Raw genomic sequence first — 17,043 nt, 5'->3', positions numbered from 1 at the left:
GAAATGAGGACAGGAGGACAGGACCCAAGTTGGAGGTAGAATTTACCTTGAAGGAAACTGAAGATTCTCCTAGAGGTGGTGCTAGACAAGGAATATGTTCTAGATCTAAGGACAACCTATATAAAAGCATGGAGATAGGGAATGAAATGTTATATATGAGAAGAAGCAAAAAGTTAATTTTGGCTGGTTTGAAGAGTGTGTGAAGTGGAGTAAATGAGGAGATATTGTTATTTCATCCCAAATCTCTCATTTCATGTTGTGTCTCAAGTCTTATGGACTCCAGAGATTTTAATTTGTACTGTGGTAGTTTATGTGGCAATTCATTATTCTTTCAACTATACTGTGATTTCTTTTCTTTTTTTTTTTTTTAAATACTTATTTATTTATTGAGGTTACATTTGAGTTCCAGGGTGTTTCCCTTCCCCACCTCAATCCTGCACTAGAGAAGGCCAGCATTTGATGTGTGTGTTGTGTGTGTGTGTGGTTCCATATATCAGTTCTTTCTCCTTTCTCTGGAGGTGAATAGCACCTTACTTCATAGGTCCTTTGTAATTGATTTAAATATTCATATAACTTAGAATAGCCTAGTCATTTGCAGTTACTCTTTAAACAATATTGTTGTTAGTATATACAATGTTCTCTTGGTTCTTATATTGTAATTTCCTGAGGGCATGGACTGTATTTTCATTTGTGTATTTTTCACAGTACCTAGGAATTTGCATGCACTAATCTTTTTTTTAAAAAAATATATATTTTGTTTTTTCCACCAAATACTTATTAAAGCAATTTTTGACATTTGCTTTTTTTTTAAAGTTTTGAGTTCCAAATTCTATCCCTTCTTTCTTCCCTTCCCACTCCCCTCTCTGAGATAGTAAGCAATCTGATACAGGTTATACATATGTAATCATGTAAAACATTTCCATATTAGTCATTTTGTACAAGAGAGATTAGAATTTAAAAAAAAAGAATTAAAGTTAAAAGTAGCATGCTTCAGTCTGTATTCAGATAACATATGTTCTTTATCTGGAAGCGGATAGCATGCTTCATCATAGTCCTTTGGAACTGTCATGGATCATTGTGCTGCTGAGAATTATTAAGTCATTCATAGTTCTTCATCATACAATATTGCTGTTACTGGGTACAATGTTTTCCTGCTTCTGCTCACTTTGCTTTGCATCAGTTCATGTAAGTCTTTCCAGGTTTTTCTGAAATCATCCTGCTTGGCATTTCTTATAGCACAATAATATTCCATCACAGTCATATGCTCCAGCTTGTTTAGCCATTCCCCAATTGATGGACATCACTCTAATCTACAATTCTTAGCCACCACAAAAAGAGCTGCTATAAATATTTTTTTTGTACAAATAGCTTCCCCCCTGCCCCAGCCTTCATGTCTTTGGGATGACAGATCTAGCCAGAGTATTGTTGGATCAAAGGGCATGCAGTTTTATAGTCCTTTGGACATAGTTCCAAACATGTAGTAGTGCTTAATAAATATCCATCAAATTGAATTGAACTTAGAAATCTTGGAGAATAGAATCTAATATACAATAGTATATTATGATTTCTGAGCTAGAAAGGATCTTAGTGCATAAACCAGTCGTAGAGTATAACATCTGAAAAGGACCTTAAAACACATAATGGGGGAAAATAGGACAGAGGTGATTAGAGCAGCAAAGTACCTTAAAATAGAGAAATAGAGATTATTAGAACATAGATTATGAAGTTCTAAATCTGGAAGTAAGGGACATTCTTTTTTTTTTTATTATTGTTAAGTGATTGGGGTTAAGTGACTTTCCCAGGTCACACAGCTAGTGTCAAGTGTTTGGTCTGAGGCCGGATTTGAACTCAGGTCCTCCTGACTTCAGGACTGGTGCTCTATCTACTGCACCACCTAGCTGCCCCAGGGACATTCTGTAGGGTGCTGGAATGTTAAAGCCAACAGCCTTCTCATCCTAGAATATCATTCTGCCCTTGAGTCCCTTTCCTCTCGTTGATCAGTTACTCCTAGAAGCTCTATCTTAAAAAGGTGGCCAAACTGGCTGTGTTCACACCATTCGTCTTTGGGCCCCACTCCTGATTATCTGGACTTCTTTCTCTATTGTGAGCCCTGGGAGATACCTGCTCTCTTTTCTCACCTTGCCCAGCTTTTCAATTCCCTTTTGTGTCTTATCTTCCCCAATTTGAATATAAGTTCTTTGAGGGAAGAGTTTCTCTTTGTGCTTGTATTTATATTCCCCATGCTTGGCACAATGCCTGTACCTGCTTAATGACTGTTTGTTGACATAGATATTAAAACTGAGATGAACCTTGGAAGACAGTGTGTCAGATATCAATCAATCAATCAATCTAGAATATATTAAGTTCCTACTATGTGCCAGACGTTTTGTTAATCATTGGGTTACAAAGAAAAAAATGCAACATTTCCTGCCTTCAAGGAGCTCACATTCTATCAAGGGAGGTAGGTACCTACATAAGTAGATACAAAAGCTATAATACATAAAAAATAATATTGTGGTAGGAAGTTGTTACTTTATTTGCATTTTGAAAGAAACTAGGGATTCTAAGTAGCAGAAATAAGGAAGGAATACAATTCCAGGCATAAGAGACAGAAATAAAAGTGACCAAATGTAGAATGTTAGCTTCTACAGAGGTGCTTAACCTGGGATTTTTAAATTTGTTTTAAAAGTTTATTTTGAATAACTGTTTTAAACATAATTGGTTTTGCTCATAATCCAAAATTTTATGCTTTTTAAAAAATAATTCAGACAAGGGATTCATCATCTAGATTTTTCACCAGTCTGGCAAAGGGGGCTATGATGCACACACAAAAAGAGGCATGGAATATAAAGGTGATGGGTTACCTTAAGTCACATAGAAGGTCAGTGGTGGATGGAATTGGAAACCATGTTTTCTGAGGATCCAATACTTCCATTTTAGAGCCGTTATACTGCCCTGCTCTGATGAACATTTAATTTGTAATTTGAGTCTGGCTTGTCTGTGAAAATCATTTCTCTTCCAGCCACTGACTACTAAGTCATATTCAAGGCCCAGTTACCGGATATGGAGACCAGATGGAGTTAGGGAAACATTGTCCTTGATTTTCTCAGATCTAGCAAACCAGGTAAATGGCTGTTCATAGAGAACTTTTGCTGACAAGCAGGAAAACAGATCTTATCACAAACAACATTTGGAAAGAGAGGGATGTTTTACACATTCCCTGAGGAGACTACATTATTCATTACATAAATACTCATTAAATGCCTACTAAGACCACATCCCTAGGTCCTGAGGTATAACCTAACCCTGGTGGAATGAAGTCAAGACTACAGACACTGACCTTTGCAAAATGTTAATAACTGGCATTTAATAAGAGGTTGGCCTGGTTATTCTGTAGCCATAATGCTGAGTAGAATTTTAATCTCCTCCCACTTTCTGCAAGCAGCCTTTCTAGTATCTTACCTTCATCTAGCCCACTACTATTTTGATTTATCCTGTATATATCTTATTTTTACATAGATGTCAGCATGTTGTCTCTCCTATTTGATTGTGAACAGCCTGAAGGCAGGGACTGTTTTTTGCCTTTCTTTGTATCGTCAGCACTTAGCTCAGTGTTTGCTTGACGCATAGTAAGCACTGCTGACAACTTTTTGATTGTTGACTGACTTCCTGACTTCTCTCCCTCTTAGATGGCCCATCTCCTTTTCTTCAGTTGAGCTAAGACTTAATCAAGGAATCTCAGAATGGAAGCAGAATTTGTCCTCTGGTCTAGCCCTTACCTCAGTCAGAATCCCCTTTACAACATAATAAACAAATCATTTAGCTTTTGCTTAAAGACTCCTAAAGAAGTCTAATCCACTACCTCTCTACTCTCTCCAATTAGATTGTAAACTTCTAGAGGGAAGAGAGTGTCTTTTGCCCTTTTTGTTTCCTCAATGCTTAGCAAAGTGCTTGACACATGGTAGATGTTTAATAAATGTTGATTGATTGATTGACTGTGTCGATGTGTTTTTCTACCATAGCCTATTCAGCATTTGTTACTTTTTGGGGGTCACTTTTGCTAATCTGATAGAACACAGAGTCAAAAAAATCATGGAATAACCTAAATGACAATAATAAAAATAAATTTAGATAAAGAGGGCCTAGCAATTTCAAATTTCAAGCTATACTTTCAGGCAGTAATTCTTAAAGCAATTTGATCTTAAAAAAAAAAAGAGAGAGAGAGAGAGGTCATTAGAAGAGTTTAGCTATACAACATACAGAAGCAAATGTATCCAGTAACCTAGTATTTGATTTAAACCCAAAGACCCTAACTACTGAGATGAAGATCCACTATTTGACAAAAACCGATTGGAAAACTGGAAAACAGTATGGAAGAATTTAGATTTAGACCAACACCTTATACAAAAATAATTTTTAAGTTATTCCATGATTTTTATGTAAGAGCTAAAATCATAAACAAATTTGAGAAACAGTTACCAAACATATATAAATGTTACAGAAAAGTTCTTATCAAACAAGGGACAGAGACCATCACAGAAGATAAAATGGGTAATTTTGATTACATAAAATTTAAAATCTTTTGCACAAACAAAACCAATAAAGCTAAGATTAAAAAGAAAAAAAATGGAGAAAAATCTTTCCAGCAAGTTTCTCTGATAAAAGTCTCATTTCCAAGATATAAAAGAAATGATTTAAATTTATAAGAACAGAAGCCATTTCCCAATTGATAAATGGCCTAAGGATATGAACAGGCATTTCTCAAAGGAAGAAACACAGGGTATCTATAGTCATATTATAAAATGTCCCAAATTACTCCTAATTAGAGAAATGCAAAAATAAAGAAATTGTGAGATTCTACCTAAAATATGGTATCAAGAATGGAATGCCACACTCTATGTGTGGTCCAACTAGGGCAGAATACAATGGAACCATAACTTCCCTTCTTCTGTACGCTATGCCTAACCTAAAACCTAAAACTGTAATAAATTTTCTAGAAGCCATATCATGTTATGGCTTTACCTTGAATGTATAGTCAACCACTAAGTCCTGCATCTTTTTTTTCATGTTTTCCTCTCTATTTCTCTCCAGGGATGTATTTCCCCAAGGTCTACCTGATGAGTATGCTTTTGTCACTACTTTCCGGTTCAGGAAAACTTCACGAAGAGAAGACTGGTATATCTGGCAAGTCATTGACAAATATGGAATTCCACAGGTATGTCATCATCCCTTCAACCATTGACTGGTTTTCCTATGCTTATAGAACCATTTGTTTCCTTTTTTCTCTGGATACATAAATACTCTACTTCCCAGGGTCCCAATCATTCAGAGATAGGGCTGAATCAGACTACTTGATATTAAGTAGTTGGCTGGATTTGATTGCTATAACTTTCAGGTCAGTTTCTTGGTTTGAAATAGGGGAAGGGCAATACAGAAAAAAAAGAGAACTTTGGATAATGGATGGCTAGAAGCTGGAACCTGGTACCTGTGACCTACTGCCCTCCCTGGCTACCTTTAAGTACCAACCGAAATCTTCTCTTCTAAAGGAAGACTTTTGCAATCCTTCTTAATTTTATTTCCTATTTATTCTGTATATAACCTGTTTGTATATTTTTGTTGTCTTTCTCTATTAGATTGTGGTCTTCTTTAGGGCAGAGACTATCTTTTGCTTCTTTTTTTATCTCTAGGGCTTAGCCTAGTACCTGGCATATAGTAAGTGCTTATGACTGACTATGGGTTCAGTGCTTTTTAGCTGTATACGCAGAACCCTCTTGGTGTGATAAAGGAGGAGGTCCCTAATGACCAGGTAGTATTTATTTTCCTGATGAGTGTTTAAGCAGCTTTATTAGGAGAGTAAAAATATTGTAAAACCAAATAATTAAGATGCTATTTCTATTAGACAGATGCACTGATTGACAGCCAGTATCAGAGAAACCATATCTGAGTAACAGAGGACCCAGCAGTGAGGACTGGCATTTATGTGCAGGGCATATGAATTTATGGCTATGCAGATTGAACTTCAAGAGAAAGGCACATAGCTGACATTTTTATTTTTACTAGACTGATGATATCACTAATGTAGGGAGCTCACAAAGAGTGATTTCCTCTATCAGTGCACATTAGTGCCTTCCCTTCAATCTAGAGTTTTAGTGAATTGCCTGGGAACCTGGAAGATTAAGTGACATGCTATAGGTCACTCAACTAGTATCTGTTAGAGGGAAAACTTGAATCAGGTCTTTGTGCATCCAAGGCCAGCTCTCTAGCCATTACACAATACTACCTCTTGCATATCATACTGCATCCATAAAAAAGGATGTTTTCTCAAAGGGAGACTTTGTATGGGATAACCTGACATTCATTAACATTTTGTGTTTCTCCCAATGCACTGTTTATTTTTCTGATCTAATCTGTGTTGACTGCCTCCTAACTTTGACTATTACTCTTCCCTCTATTTAATGCTTCTTCCTAGCCCTTTGGATTTTTGGCCCTGGTGAATTTTTTTTGGTTTAACCCTGGAAAAGTACTCCAAGATCTATCTCATCTTGGACCAGGCTCATTCCCTAGTATTTCCTCTTCTTCTAGTATTGTTAATTGCCTAGCATGCCATGGGTAATTTTTTAGGACTGGAATGAAACTTAGGCAAGTTATTTGTGTCAAATGTTGGCCTTCTCTAGCCTAAGGTTGGGAGGGAGAGAAGAAAACAGATTGGAACTCAAATGTAACAAAAAAAAAATTTAAGAAAAAGAAAAAAACTTTTTTTTGCAACTATAAGTATTTCTAATATATCTAATATAAGTAATTTATCAGTATTGTCATTTCTTTCACTCTGACAGATTATAATTCCCCCCTAAAGTTAGTTGCCAGCCTTTGAAAATTATTGTTGCTAAGTTTATCACACTGTAGCCAACCAGGTAGTGAGCCTCTCTAAATGTAACTAGACTGGTCCTTGGAGAAAGCCAAAACAAAAACCATAATACATTCATGGTTATCATGAGGACTATCACTGACCCTTTCCAGCTTAAGAAAACAATTGTACTCTTAAATCCATGTGGGTTTAGGGATGCCTATGTATAGGGTACTTGCACATGTAGGTAAGGGGTAGTTATATCAATGTCCCCCTCCCCAGTATCATCTAGCCTATGTATTTTCCACAAGAATAACATATCTCTTGACTCCCTTTCTAGAGTTATCCTTTTCCATTCTTTTCCTTGTCCTTCTCCCTTTCCTTCCCTTTCTATCATTCCCCTCTCTTTGCTTCCTTTTTTCCCGCTTTTCCTTTCCTACTCTCTCCATGACTGGAAGTGCAAGAGATACTCATGGACTAATAATGAAAATGGTAGCTATTATTTATGTAGCATGTTAAGGTTTCAAATTACTTTATGAATATTATCTTGTTAGATTCTCACAACAATTCTAATTATAAAAGCTATAATTATACCCATTTTACAGATGAGAAAATGGAGGCAGGTTGAGGTGAAGTGACTTGCCTATGTTCACATAACTAGTTAATATCTGAGGCCAGATTTGAACTTGAGTCTTCCTGACTCCAAATCCAGCTCTTTAAACAATGTGCTATCAAAGCTGATCATTATAGAAGTTTTAATATGCTCCATTTCCCCCCGGACAGGTTCACCTTTCTTTAGGCAGCCTGGTAGCCCTCACAACTTCCTGTATTAGTACAATATTTAGTACAAATGGGCTTCGCAGCTCAGAATTCCTGAACTTGAGATCTACCAGCCTTGGCTTCCCTAGCAGAAGCAATTATAGGCATGCAACACTATCCCTGACTCCAGAATTATTTTCATACTAGATCATGGAATGCAGTAATTTTTTCCCAGAGTGTTTTGAGTTAAATATTTCTCCCTCTCTCTAATATCATTCTATCTTTATTTTGTCCACTTCTTCACTCTGGCTTTTACTTTTCAACTGCTTCCAAAATAATTTTTAGCTTTCCACTTTGATGGGTTGGAGAGGGTGATTTTCAGCTTTCATCTAAATGGGGAATGTGAAACTTGGTAATCACAGTCATCCCAGAAACCAATTGGTGTGTCATCAAAGATCTCATTTTCTGGCAAATTGTTAGCCGCTTTGCTCACATGGTTAATGAGCCAACCATATGTCAGTCAGTCATCTGCCTTTGTCTTCACCTGGAAAATGAGCTTTTGGAAGGTAGATGCCAAATTCTTCTATGAGCCACTATGTTTCCCTTTGGGAAGTATATTTAAAAAGGATGTGGCTAAGGCTTTCTCCAACTCTATCCCCTTCCTCTGCCATCTGGAAGAAAGAGTATTCAGGACACCTGGATTCTCTTCTCAGCTCAGAATCACCCTGCTTTAGGAAGGACATTAAACTTTGAGGTAGAAATCCTGCATTCAAACCTTAGCACTAATGATTGACATTGGGTAAATCACTTGGCCTCTCAGAACTTCTGCTGCCTTATGTGTAGGAATAAGAATAATAATGCCTGTGTTTGCACACAATATAACATACACATTTAGTATGTGGGGTTATCGTGAGGAAAATACTTGGTAAACACTAAAGTATCAAATACAGGTGAGAGCCCAAAAGGACCTCAATATACCTGGAAGATAGCCTTATCCCCATTTTGCATACCTAGTTGAGACTTGGAAAACCCAAGGCCATATGGTGGTGGTGGACTCTATTGCTAGTCTCTTGTATTACTCTTTTCACCACCCTATTCTGGTGTTTTCTCCTTTCTGTTACTAAATCTATAACTCTGAGTCAAGTTACTTTCTTTATGTCTCAGTTTTCTCCTCAGTAACATGCGGGGTTTAGAATAAATGATCTCTAAGGTCCTTTCCACTCTAGTACTCTATGTGCCAGGTTTCCTTCCAGTTGTAACACTTTATAGTTCTGTGACTCTATTGACCAGGGAGTAGGTGGTACCTTAAATGTTCAGTTGTTTTTCAGTTACCTCAGACTGACTCCATTTGGGATTTTCTTGGCAAAGATACTAGAGTGGTTTGCCATTTCCTTCTCCAGCTCCTTTTACAGTTGAGGAAACTGAGGGTCACACATCTAGTAAGTGTCTGAAGCTGGATTTGAACTCAAGATGAGTCTTTTTGACTCCTGGGCCATCACTCTGTTCACTGAGCCACTTAGCTGCTCAGGTACATTTAAACAAGATGGAAACTGGTGAGGATATAATTGTCTCAAAGGACAACACAGCATCTTCTCTGGCCCTGCATCCAAGTCAGTGGAGGGTCAACATCTAACTGCCACTTCTCAAGGCATGGCAGAAGTAAAAGAATTTGAACTTGGATTTGAGTACTTGTCAGGTATAGCATAGAAGGGATGCCTTTTGTAGACATACTAGATGGCTGCTAAGATCCCTCCCAATTCTCAGGTGCTGTGATTTGGTGAAGTGAAGCCTGGACATCCTAATTTTTGGTTTGTCATCTTTGACTTGAACTGGAGTACAGATATAACTTAGCCCATTTCTTCTAGATCAGGAACCAACACTGCTACTACTAATATTTAAAGTTCTTTAATGTTTTAAAAGTACCATAATTTCACTGGGGTAGGAAGTCTTATTTTTTCCCTCCCCTTCCTCTCCTTTCCCTTCTCTTTTCCTTTCTTCCCATGTCTTTTCATTTCCCCCTCTCCACTCACCTCCAAGCCATGTTCTCTATAGCCATCTTGCTGTCTCTCTACTACACAGGTACCATTTCCTACTCTGATCTCCTGTCCTGTTCTCTAGTTTTAGAACCATGCTCCATGATCAGTTTAACCATCTCATTTTTCCTGGATTGGGAGAAGAGGGAGAAAGGGGATGGGAAAACTGGGCACTATATTAAATACTTAAAAAATATTATCTCATTTGATCCTCATAACAATCCTTTGAAGTAGGTCCCATCATTTTACCAATTTTTATATTTGCAGAAATTGAGGCAGATAGAAGTTAAGTGACTTGGCCAGGGTCACACAGCTGGTTAGTATCTAAGATCAGAAAATATCATCAATCTATCCCTCTGTGATCTCAAAAGTTGACTGTAACTTTCAAGACTAAAGTTTTGCCACTGACCACCACTCTCCTATGTGTGTTGCTTCCCCCTTAAGACTAAAAACTCTTGAAGGACAGAACTCTCTTTTCAATAGTAACATTTTTACCAGTGTTGCTATATGACAAAGTGACCTGGAATACTGCAGTTTCTGAAGAATTAAAGATGAGCATCACACAGAGAGGGCAGTAGAGAGGAGAATGTTGTAGCAAGCAGGTTGCACCATCTGAGGAACTCTATATAATAATAACAAAGGCCATCGTTGAAGCATTTTATGATAAGAGGAGAAGATAGTCAGCTCATATGGCAAGAGTAGACTGCTAGAATGATCCATTGGTACCCTTTTGATTTCAAGAAGAAGCCTGGAAGGCTCCAGCATGTTGGATTGTCCCTGAATAGCGAACTTTAGAAAAGTCATGATTAAGAGTTGTATGGGATGAGCAAGAATGGCTGGGATTCAGGTCACCACATTGGATGGCCCTCCCAAATCAGAAATGGCAAAGTGTTGGAGTTCCCAAAGTGAATAATCTCCTGAGTAAAGAATAGGTCAACCATTTATTGGGATGTAGCCATAGAAAAGCAAAAGACTTAAAATCAAGATGAGAACTAGATTTGAACCCCAGCCTTACCATTTACTACTTGGGTAAGTCACTTTATCCTTTAAACTTCTGTTTCCTTAACTGTAAAATGGATCAGGGGGACTAAATATGTGTGGTTCCTGGATCACAAAATTGTGAGGAAAATTACTTTTATAAGTACTATAGGAATGTAAGGGAGCCATCCTCAAAGCCAGGAATTTTTCAGTCAGGTCTGACTCTTTATGACCCCATTTGGGGTTTTCTTAGCAAAGATACTGGAGTGGTTTGCCAATTCTTTCTCCAGCTTATCTTACAAATGAGGAACTAAGGCAAACAGAGTTAAGTGGCACACCCAGGGTCACACAGCTAGTAAATGTCTGAGACAGGATTTGCACTCAGGAAGAAGTCTTCCTGATTCTAGGCCTGGCACTCTACACACTGTGCCACCTAAACACCAAAGACCTGAGTTCAGTTCCTTTATATGCCATGCTGACTGTGGGACCCTACGGTGCTTGTTTCAATTATTAATATTCTAGGAAACTATAAGATTATAAGTTTCAGTGAAGATGCCATCCTACATTTGTAGGAGTTTCTTTATCTGAGAGTTTTCTAAACCAGTGAAATTTCAGTTCTATTCCCTTTCTCCTTATCCTTATAAGGTTGCTATGAGGGCAAGAGAAGGAAGGGAAGAAAAGAGAAGTAACACAGGTGTGGACATTACTGGTGTCACCTTGGACAAACCACTTTAGCCATTGGATGTACAGCTTTCTCATCTATAAAATGGGAATAATAATCCCTGTTTACCAACCAGAGGGTTGTTATGAGGAAGACATTTTATAACAGTTGTGAAAGAGCTTTGTGACTATAGATAGCTAAAGAAATAGATGCTACTATTAAGGTCTTTATAGTATTTTGGAGTCACTTGAAAATCTCAGTGGGAAAATGTTTGGAATTTTTGAAACCAAATGAATGGGGCAGGCTTTTGATCTTTGGGGTGGTAATTTCAGGTAATCTAAGTTGTCTGCCATCTCTGACTATTCTTTTATTTTGTGACACTCCTCACTTCCTCTTCATGAAATTCAATAATGCTACTTAGTTGGTGCCCTCTTTTTTCCCACAGCTTGAATGAGCAACTGACCATTAGACAGAATTTGTATTGTTCTTTTACATGGAATTGATTTAGTCTCTTTGCCCAAAACTAGTTCTGGTTCTTGGAGCAGAAGTTTTACTCACTCTGAAGTTCAAACAAAATTCCCTGTCATGTTGGATATTAATAAATTGAAACAAAATCACATCATCATGAGAAAATGATCATGAAGTATAAAGAGTCATGGACTTAGAATCAGAAGGCTGAGGTTCCAATCCTAGTTGATCATATATTAGATATATTGCCATGGGCAAATTAATTGATCTCTCTGAGCCTCAGTATACAAATATATAAAATGGAGGTACCTATGTCTGGGGAGATAGTAGGGGGAGTGGCAAGAAAAGAGCCTGCCTTTCCATTGTACTCCTCAAAAACAATAATAGAAATATAAAAAAAAGGAAATTTAAATGAGGATAGTAATACCTGCAGTGTCTATTTCATTGTACACAGTAAAGTAAATACAGAATAATACAAAGTAATATTTACAAAGTAATATCAAAAAAGGGTACTAATAATGGAGAATTAGGAAAGGGTTTTTGTTGTTGTTATAAAAGAAGACAGATCTTTTCTGAACTGTTGAACTAAGAAACCAAGTTTTCTGACTCTAAATACCGTGCTCTTTGCCGTCACATCATGCTTGTTTAGTCTTTAAAATGGAAATGATTGTAGATGTTCTGAGGCCTTCGAGGACACAGCCTAATAGAAGTGGAGGTTGTATACTGGGGAGGACAAGATATGTTTGAAGATTTAGAGTATGTCCAGATTATGGCAGCCAGATTATTGAAATCTTGTTTGAAGACTTTGGACATCTGTCAAGTAGGGAATAGGGAACTATTTGAACAGGAGTGTGTGACACGAATAAATTGGTGATTTAGGATAACACATCTTTTCAGTGTCGGGAGAGAGACTGGAAGCAGAGAGATGAAGTAGTGGTCTAGGCCTGAGGTGATGAGGGTCTGGACTAGGACTTTCGGTACAGGGGTGAGAGGAGATAGAGAAACTCAAGGGGAATTTCAAAGGAAAACCCCAACAGGACTTGGTGACTGATTGGCTATAAGAAGTCAAGCAAAAGGAATGGTCATGGGTGATACCAAGGTTTTGAACTTAAGGGAGTGGGAAGATGACAAGTGTATCAACAGGGAAGTTGAAAAGAGCAGCCAGTTTGGAAGGGAAGATGATGAGTTCTATTTTGGAGAAACAGAATTTGAAGTGGCCTTAAAAATTCAGATAAGAATTCAGGAGCAGAGGAGTAAAAAAAGTGTATCATCAGTCTTGCGGTGATAATGGAGGCCATGAAACAGTAAAGAATGAGAATGAGACATATATTTTGCGAAATAGCCAATTTAGGAATTCGTATTGCTTGACTATGCATGTTTGTTACAAGGATTTTGTTTTTCACCCCCCCCCATTGTAGTGCCTTCCTTCTATTCATTATCTCCAATTTATCCTGTATTTATCTTATTTGAACAAAGTTGTTGCAGGTTGGCTCCCTATTAGACTGATCATCAGTGATTAACAAAAAGTGCCTGACACATAGTCAGCAGTTAATAAAATTTGTTGACTATGGACTGATTTTCAAGGAGGTGGTGGAGATGGGAGGGAGAGAAAATACGTGCATGTTAAATAGAAAAGTAAAATTTTATTAAAAACTCATACCCATATTCCCTACTTCACCAGATTATTCAGTTTCCAGTGAGATAGAATTACTGTAAACCACTTCACAAACTTCAAAATACAATATGGATGTCAGTTATTATTGTTATTGTTATGATTATTCCAAAATGGCATTGTCATTCATATTCGAGTATCTTTCACATACAGTACCATATAAATCACATACACTTAAGTGAAGGAATTAGAACCACTACCTCATAGAACCAATAGGATATATATTTGTAATGTCTCCACTGTGACCATAGTATTAAGGTCATTTAAAACAGAGTTGACCTTTGCAGTCTAACCTCAGTGACCTGGTTCCCCAAATTGTTCTCAGGAGCAATAGAAGTTGGCTGCCACTCACTCCAAAGACAGATTGTTTAGCCAACTCATTATTATCAAGGTGAATGGCTATGAAGAAAACTCATGGCTTTTATCAAGATCCGGTTTAGCTATTTCTCCTCCCTGATAATTTCTGCTTTCTGGCTCCCTCCCTGGTCTGAACTCTCACTCTTCAGGAAACCTGGTGGGATATGCTTGGCCTCTTTCCACTACTTTCTTGCCATCTGGAATAGCTCTTGAATCCCTCACCACCTCATTATTCTGTGATCTCCTTTTATATCTCATTTGCAGACTCTTCTGTACTCCTCCTGTCTGACTCTTCCTTCATTCTTCTCTCCCACTGCCAAAATGAGCTCAGTGCTGAAACCCTACAAGACTGCTTGGTGATGGAGTTTATGTTAAAGATACAGGTCTAACTCCCACAGTCTATCTTGATAACCACTGATAGCTCCTTAGGGAAGAATTGGCTAGACAAAAGATAAGTAGAAAATAACCAGGAAGTCTAGTGATGGTTCAGCACAAGATAATATAAGCCAGAAATATAGGGATTTTGTTTTGTTTTGTTTTTTTAAGGTATGATTCTTTCCTGCAGAGATAAATGTGGTACAATGAAAGATCATTGAACTAGGTGGAAGAAACCTAGGTTCCAGTCCCATTTCTAATTCCAATTTACTGCACCTAGTTTTTCAAAGAGGGAGAGAGGAGGAGGAGGAGGAGAAGAAGAAGAAGAAGAATTAGAAGGAGGAGGAGGAAAAAGAGTTGTTTCTATCCTGAATTTCATTCTTTTATTACTATTTTCCAGAAATATTTCAGAGGCATCTCAAATTCAACCTATCTAAAACAGAATTCATCTTTGCCCATGCCTCTCACATTCCACCCCTTTCCCTAACTTCTTTTTCTGTTATGGGTGCCATTATCCTTCTGGTTATCGAGGTTCATAACCCTGGAATCACCTTTGACTCTTTTCTGTTCTTAACCCCTCCGTATCTAATTAGGTGCCAATTATAACTCCACAACATCTCTCACATCTGTCCCCTTCGTTGTACACACATGACTACCCCCTACTGTAGTTCAGTTATCACTTATGTGGACTATTGCTTTAGCCTTAAGTATGTATGTCTCCTCACCAATCCATGCTTCACACAGCTGCCAAAATGATTCTCTTAGAACAGGATCTGACCATGTCTTTCCCCTGCTTAAGAAGCTTTTGGTGGTTCTCTCTTGCCAACTGAACAAAATACAGCCTTCTCTGTCTGGCATTTAAATCCTTTTACTGTCTCACTCCAGGCTATCTTTCCAGGGCTAATAAATATTAATCCTTGCCATGTACTCTATATTCAAGCCCAACTGGTATAGTTTCCCATACATTACATCCCATCTCCAATCTCCATCCCTGGAATGCCCTTATTAACTCTGCTTCTCAGAATCCCTAGATTCCTTCAATCCTTAGCTTGTGTCACATTGCAGTAAAGTGTTTCCTGATCCTCCAGTATTACTTCATATTTGCTTTGTATATATTTTGTATTTAGGTATCTATGTACCTTTTATTTAGTAGAATGCTAAAGTTCCTGGGGAACAGGAACTATTTTTTTTGTTTCTGCATCCCAGCCTTGTAGTATAGTACCTAGCATATAGCATGGGGCTTAATAAATGTTGAATAATTGTGACGTAAATATAAATATTCTCCCTAAGTCCCTTCTCATTTAAAAAATTTCTGATTTTTTTTTCAGGTCTCTATCCGGCTAGATGGGGAGAACAAAGCTGTGGAGTATAATGCTGTGGGGGTGATGAAGGATGCAGTCCGGGTGGTCTTCCGGGGTGTGCCAGTTAGTGACTTATTTGACCGACACTGGCACAAGATTGCTCTCAGCATCCAGGCCAAGAATGTGTCCCTCTACATTGACTGCAAGCTGGTACAGACACTGCCCATTGAGGAAAGAGAAAACATCGACATCCAGGGAAAGACTGTGATTGGCAAGCGCCTCTATGACAGTGTGCCCATTGATGTGAGTTCCCTTCTGCCTAATGAAACCCCAGTGCAGCCAATTCTCATGGCCTTGGGCCTCCATAATAGCCTTTGCTAAGATTACTAGGCTCATGAATTCTTCTCTGAGTTCATAAGTATGGTCACATAAGTAGTAAATGAGAATGAATGTGAACCCTGCTGTCCAAAGCAATATATCATAAAGGGGGAAAAACAAACAAAAAACTTAGATGTGGAGTTAGGGGACCTGAGTTCAAATCCTAGACTATTATAAGTACATGAAATTTAATCGGCCTTCCTTTGAACGTGTTTAAAATGTGACACCCAGAACCAAATACAATATTCCATGCCATATGAGCATTATGTGATGGAACTGGGGATAATTAACTGGAGAGGAGATGACTAATGAAGGCCATCATACCTCTAGTCAAGAATTTCAAAGTCTGCAATATGGAAGAAAGATTAGACTTGTTCTATGGCATCCCAGAAGTCAGAAGCAAGAACAACGTGTGGAAATTGCAAAAGTAAATCTAGACTTAATGTAAGGAAGCATTGTCTGATGATTGGAAATATTTGCAAATACATTGGGTTTCCTTGGTGCATAGGAAATATCCCCCTGGTTAGAAGTTTTCAAATAAAATCTGGATGATGATTTGTCCAGGATGTTTTAATGGAGATTCCTTTTTAGGTATAGGTTAAATTAGATAGCTTCTGAAGGTGCTTCCTATTCTGGAATTCTATAGAAGTAAAGAGCCCATGGATGGCCACGGGCTATTCACTCCTCTTCTCAGGAACTCAATGTCTTCATTTGAAAAATGAAGAAAATGACTATTAAACAACCCACCTCCCAAAAGAGCTATGTTGAAAGAACCTTGACAACTTTGAAGAGATATAAATTAGTCATATTAGTAGTAGTAGTAGTGGTAGTAGTGGTAATAGTAGTAGTAGTAGTAGTAGTAGTAGTAGTAGTAGTAGTAGTAGTAGTAGTAATGTATGAAGTGTCCACTATTGACTGTTCTCCAAGGTGGACCATACTTCAAGAAAACCTGTTATACTCAAAATCAAATTCACAACAAGATAATGTGGGGAGACTAAGGGCAGAATCATTTACATTGAAAAATATGTCTTTACTTTACATGAACATTTGTTGATGGCTTCTTTATGAAGAACATGACCAAAGTAGAGAGGCAGGGAGGTGGAGTCTAAGGATACAAACTGTGCTTAGGAGTAAAGATAATTAGGAATGTGAGATGCAATATTCAGAGATGATTTTCTGGACCAGATGGAAATTGAGCTAAACTTGCTGGACATGGA

The 17,043-nt window shown here is 37.8% G+C and overlaps 1 protein-coding gene across 1 annotated transcript in view; it reads left to right on the top strand.

Moving 5' to 3' along the window:
• The window catches only part of COL22A1 (collagen type XXII alpha 1 chain), a 589,887-nt gene that overhangs the window by 193,322 nt on the left and 379,522 nt on the right, over positions 1 to 17,043 (top strand). Inside the window, 2 exon segments of the mRNA XM_078153760.1 lie at positions 5,092 to 5,215; positions 15,476 to 15,751. Coding sequence (XP_078009886.1) covers positions 5,092 to 5,215; positions 15,476 to 15,751 — 400 coding nt within the window.

This window comes from Phascolarctos cinereus, unplaced genomic scaffold, assembly GCF_003287225.1.
Source record: "Phascolarctos cinereus isolate Bilbo 61053 unplaced genomic scaffold, phaCin_HiC Scaffold_4;HRSCAF=312, whole genome shotgun sequence".
Classification (NCBI taxonomy): domain Eukaryota; kingdom Metazoa; phylum Chordata; class Mammalia; order Diprotodontia; family Phascolarctidae; genus Phascolarctos; species Phascolarctos cinereus.
The sequence above is the reverse complement of the archived record's forward strand: the minus strand, read 5'-3'. Positions and strand labels throughout refer to the sequence as shown.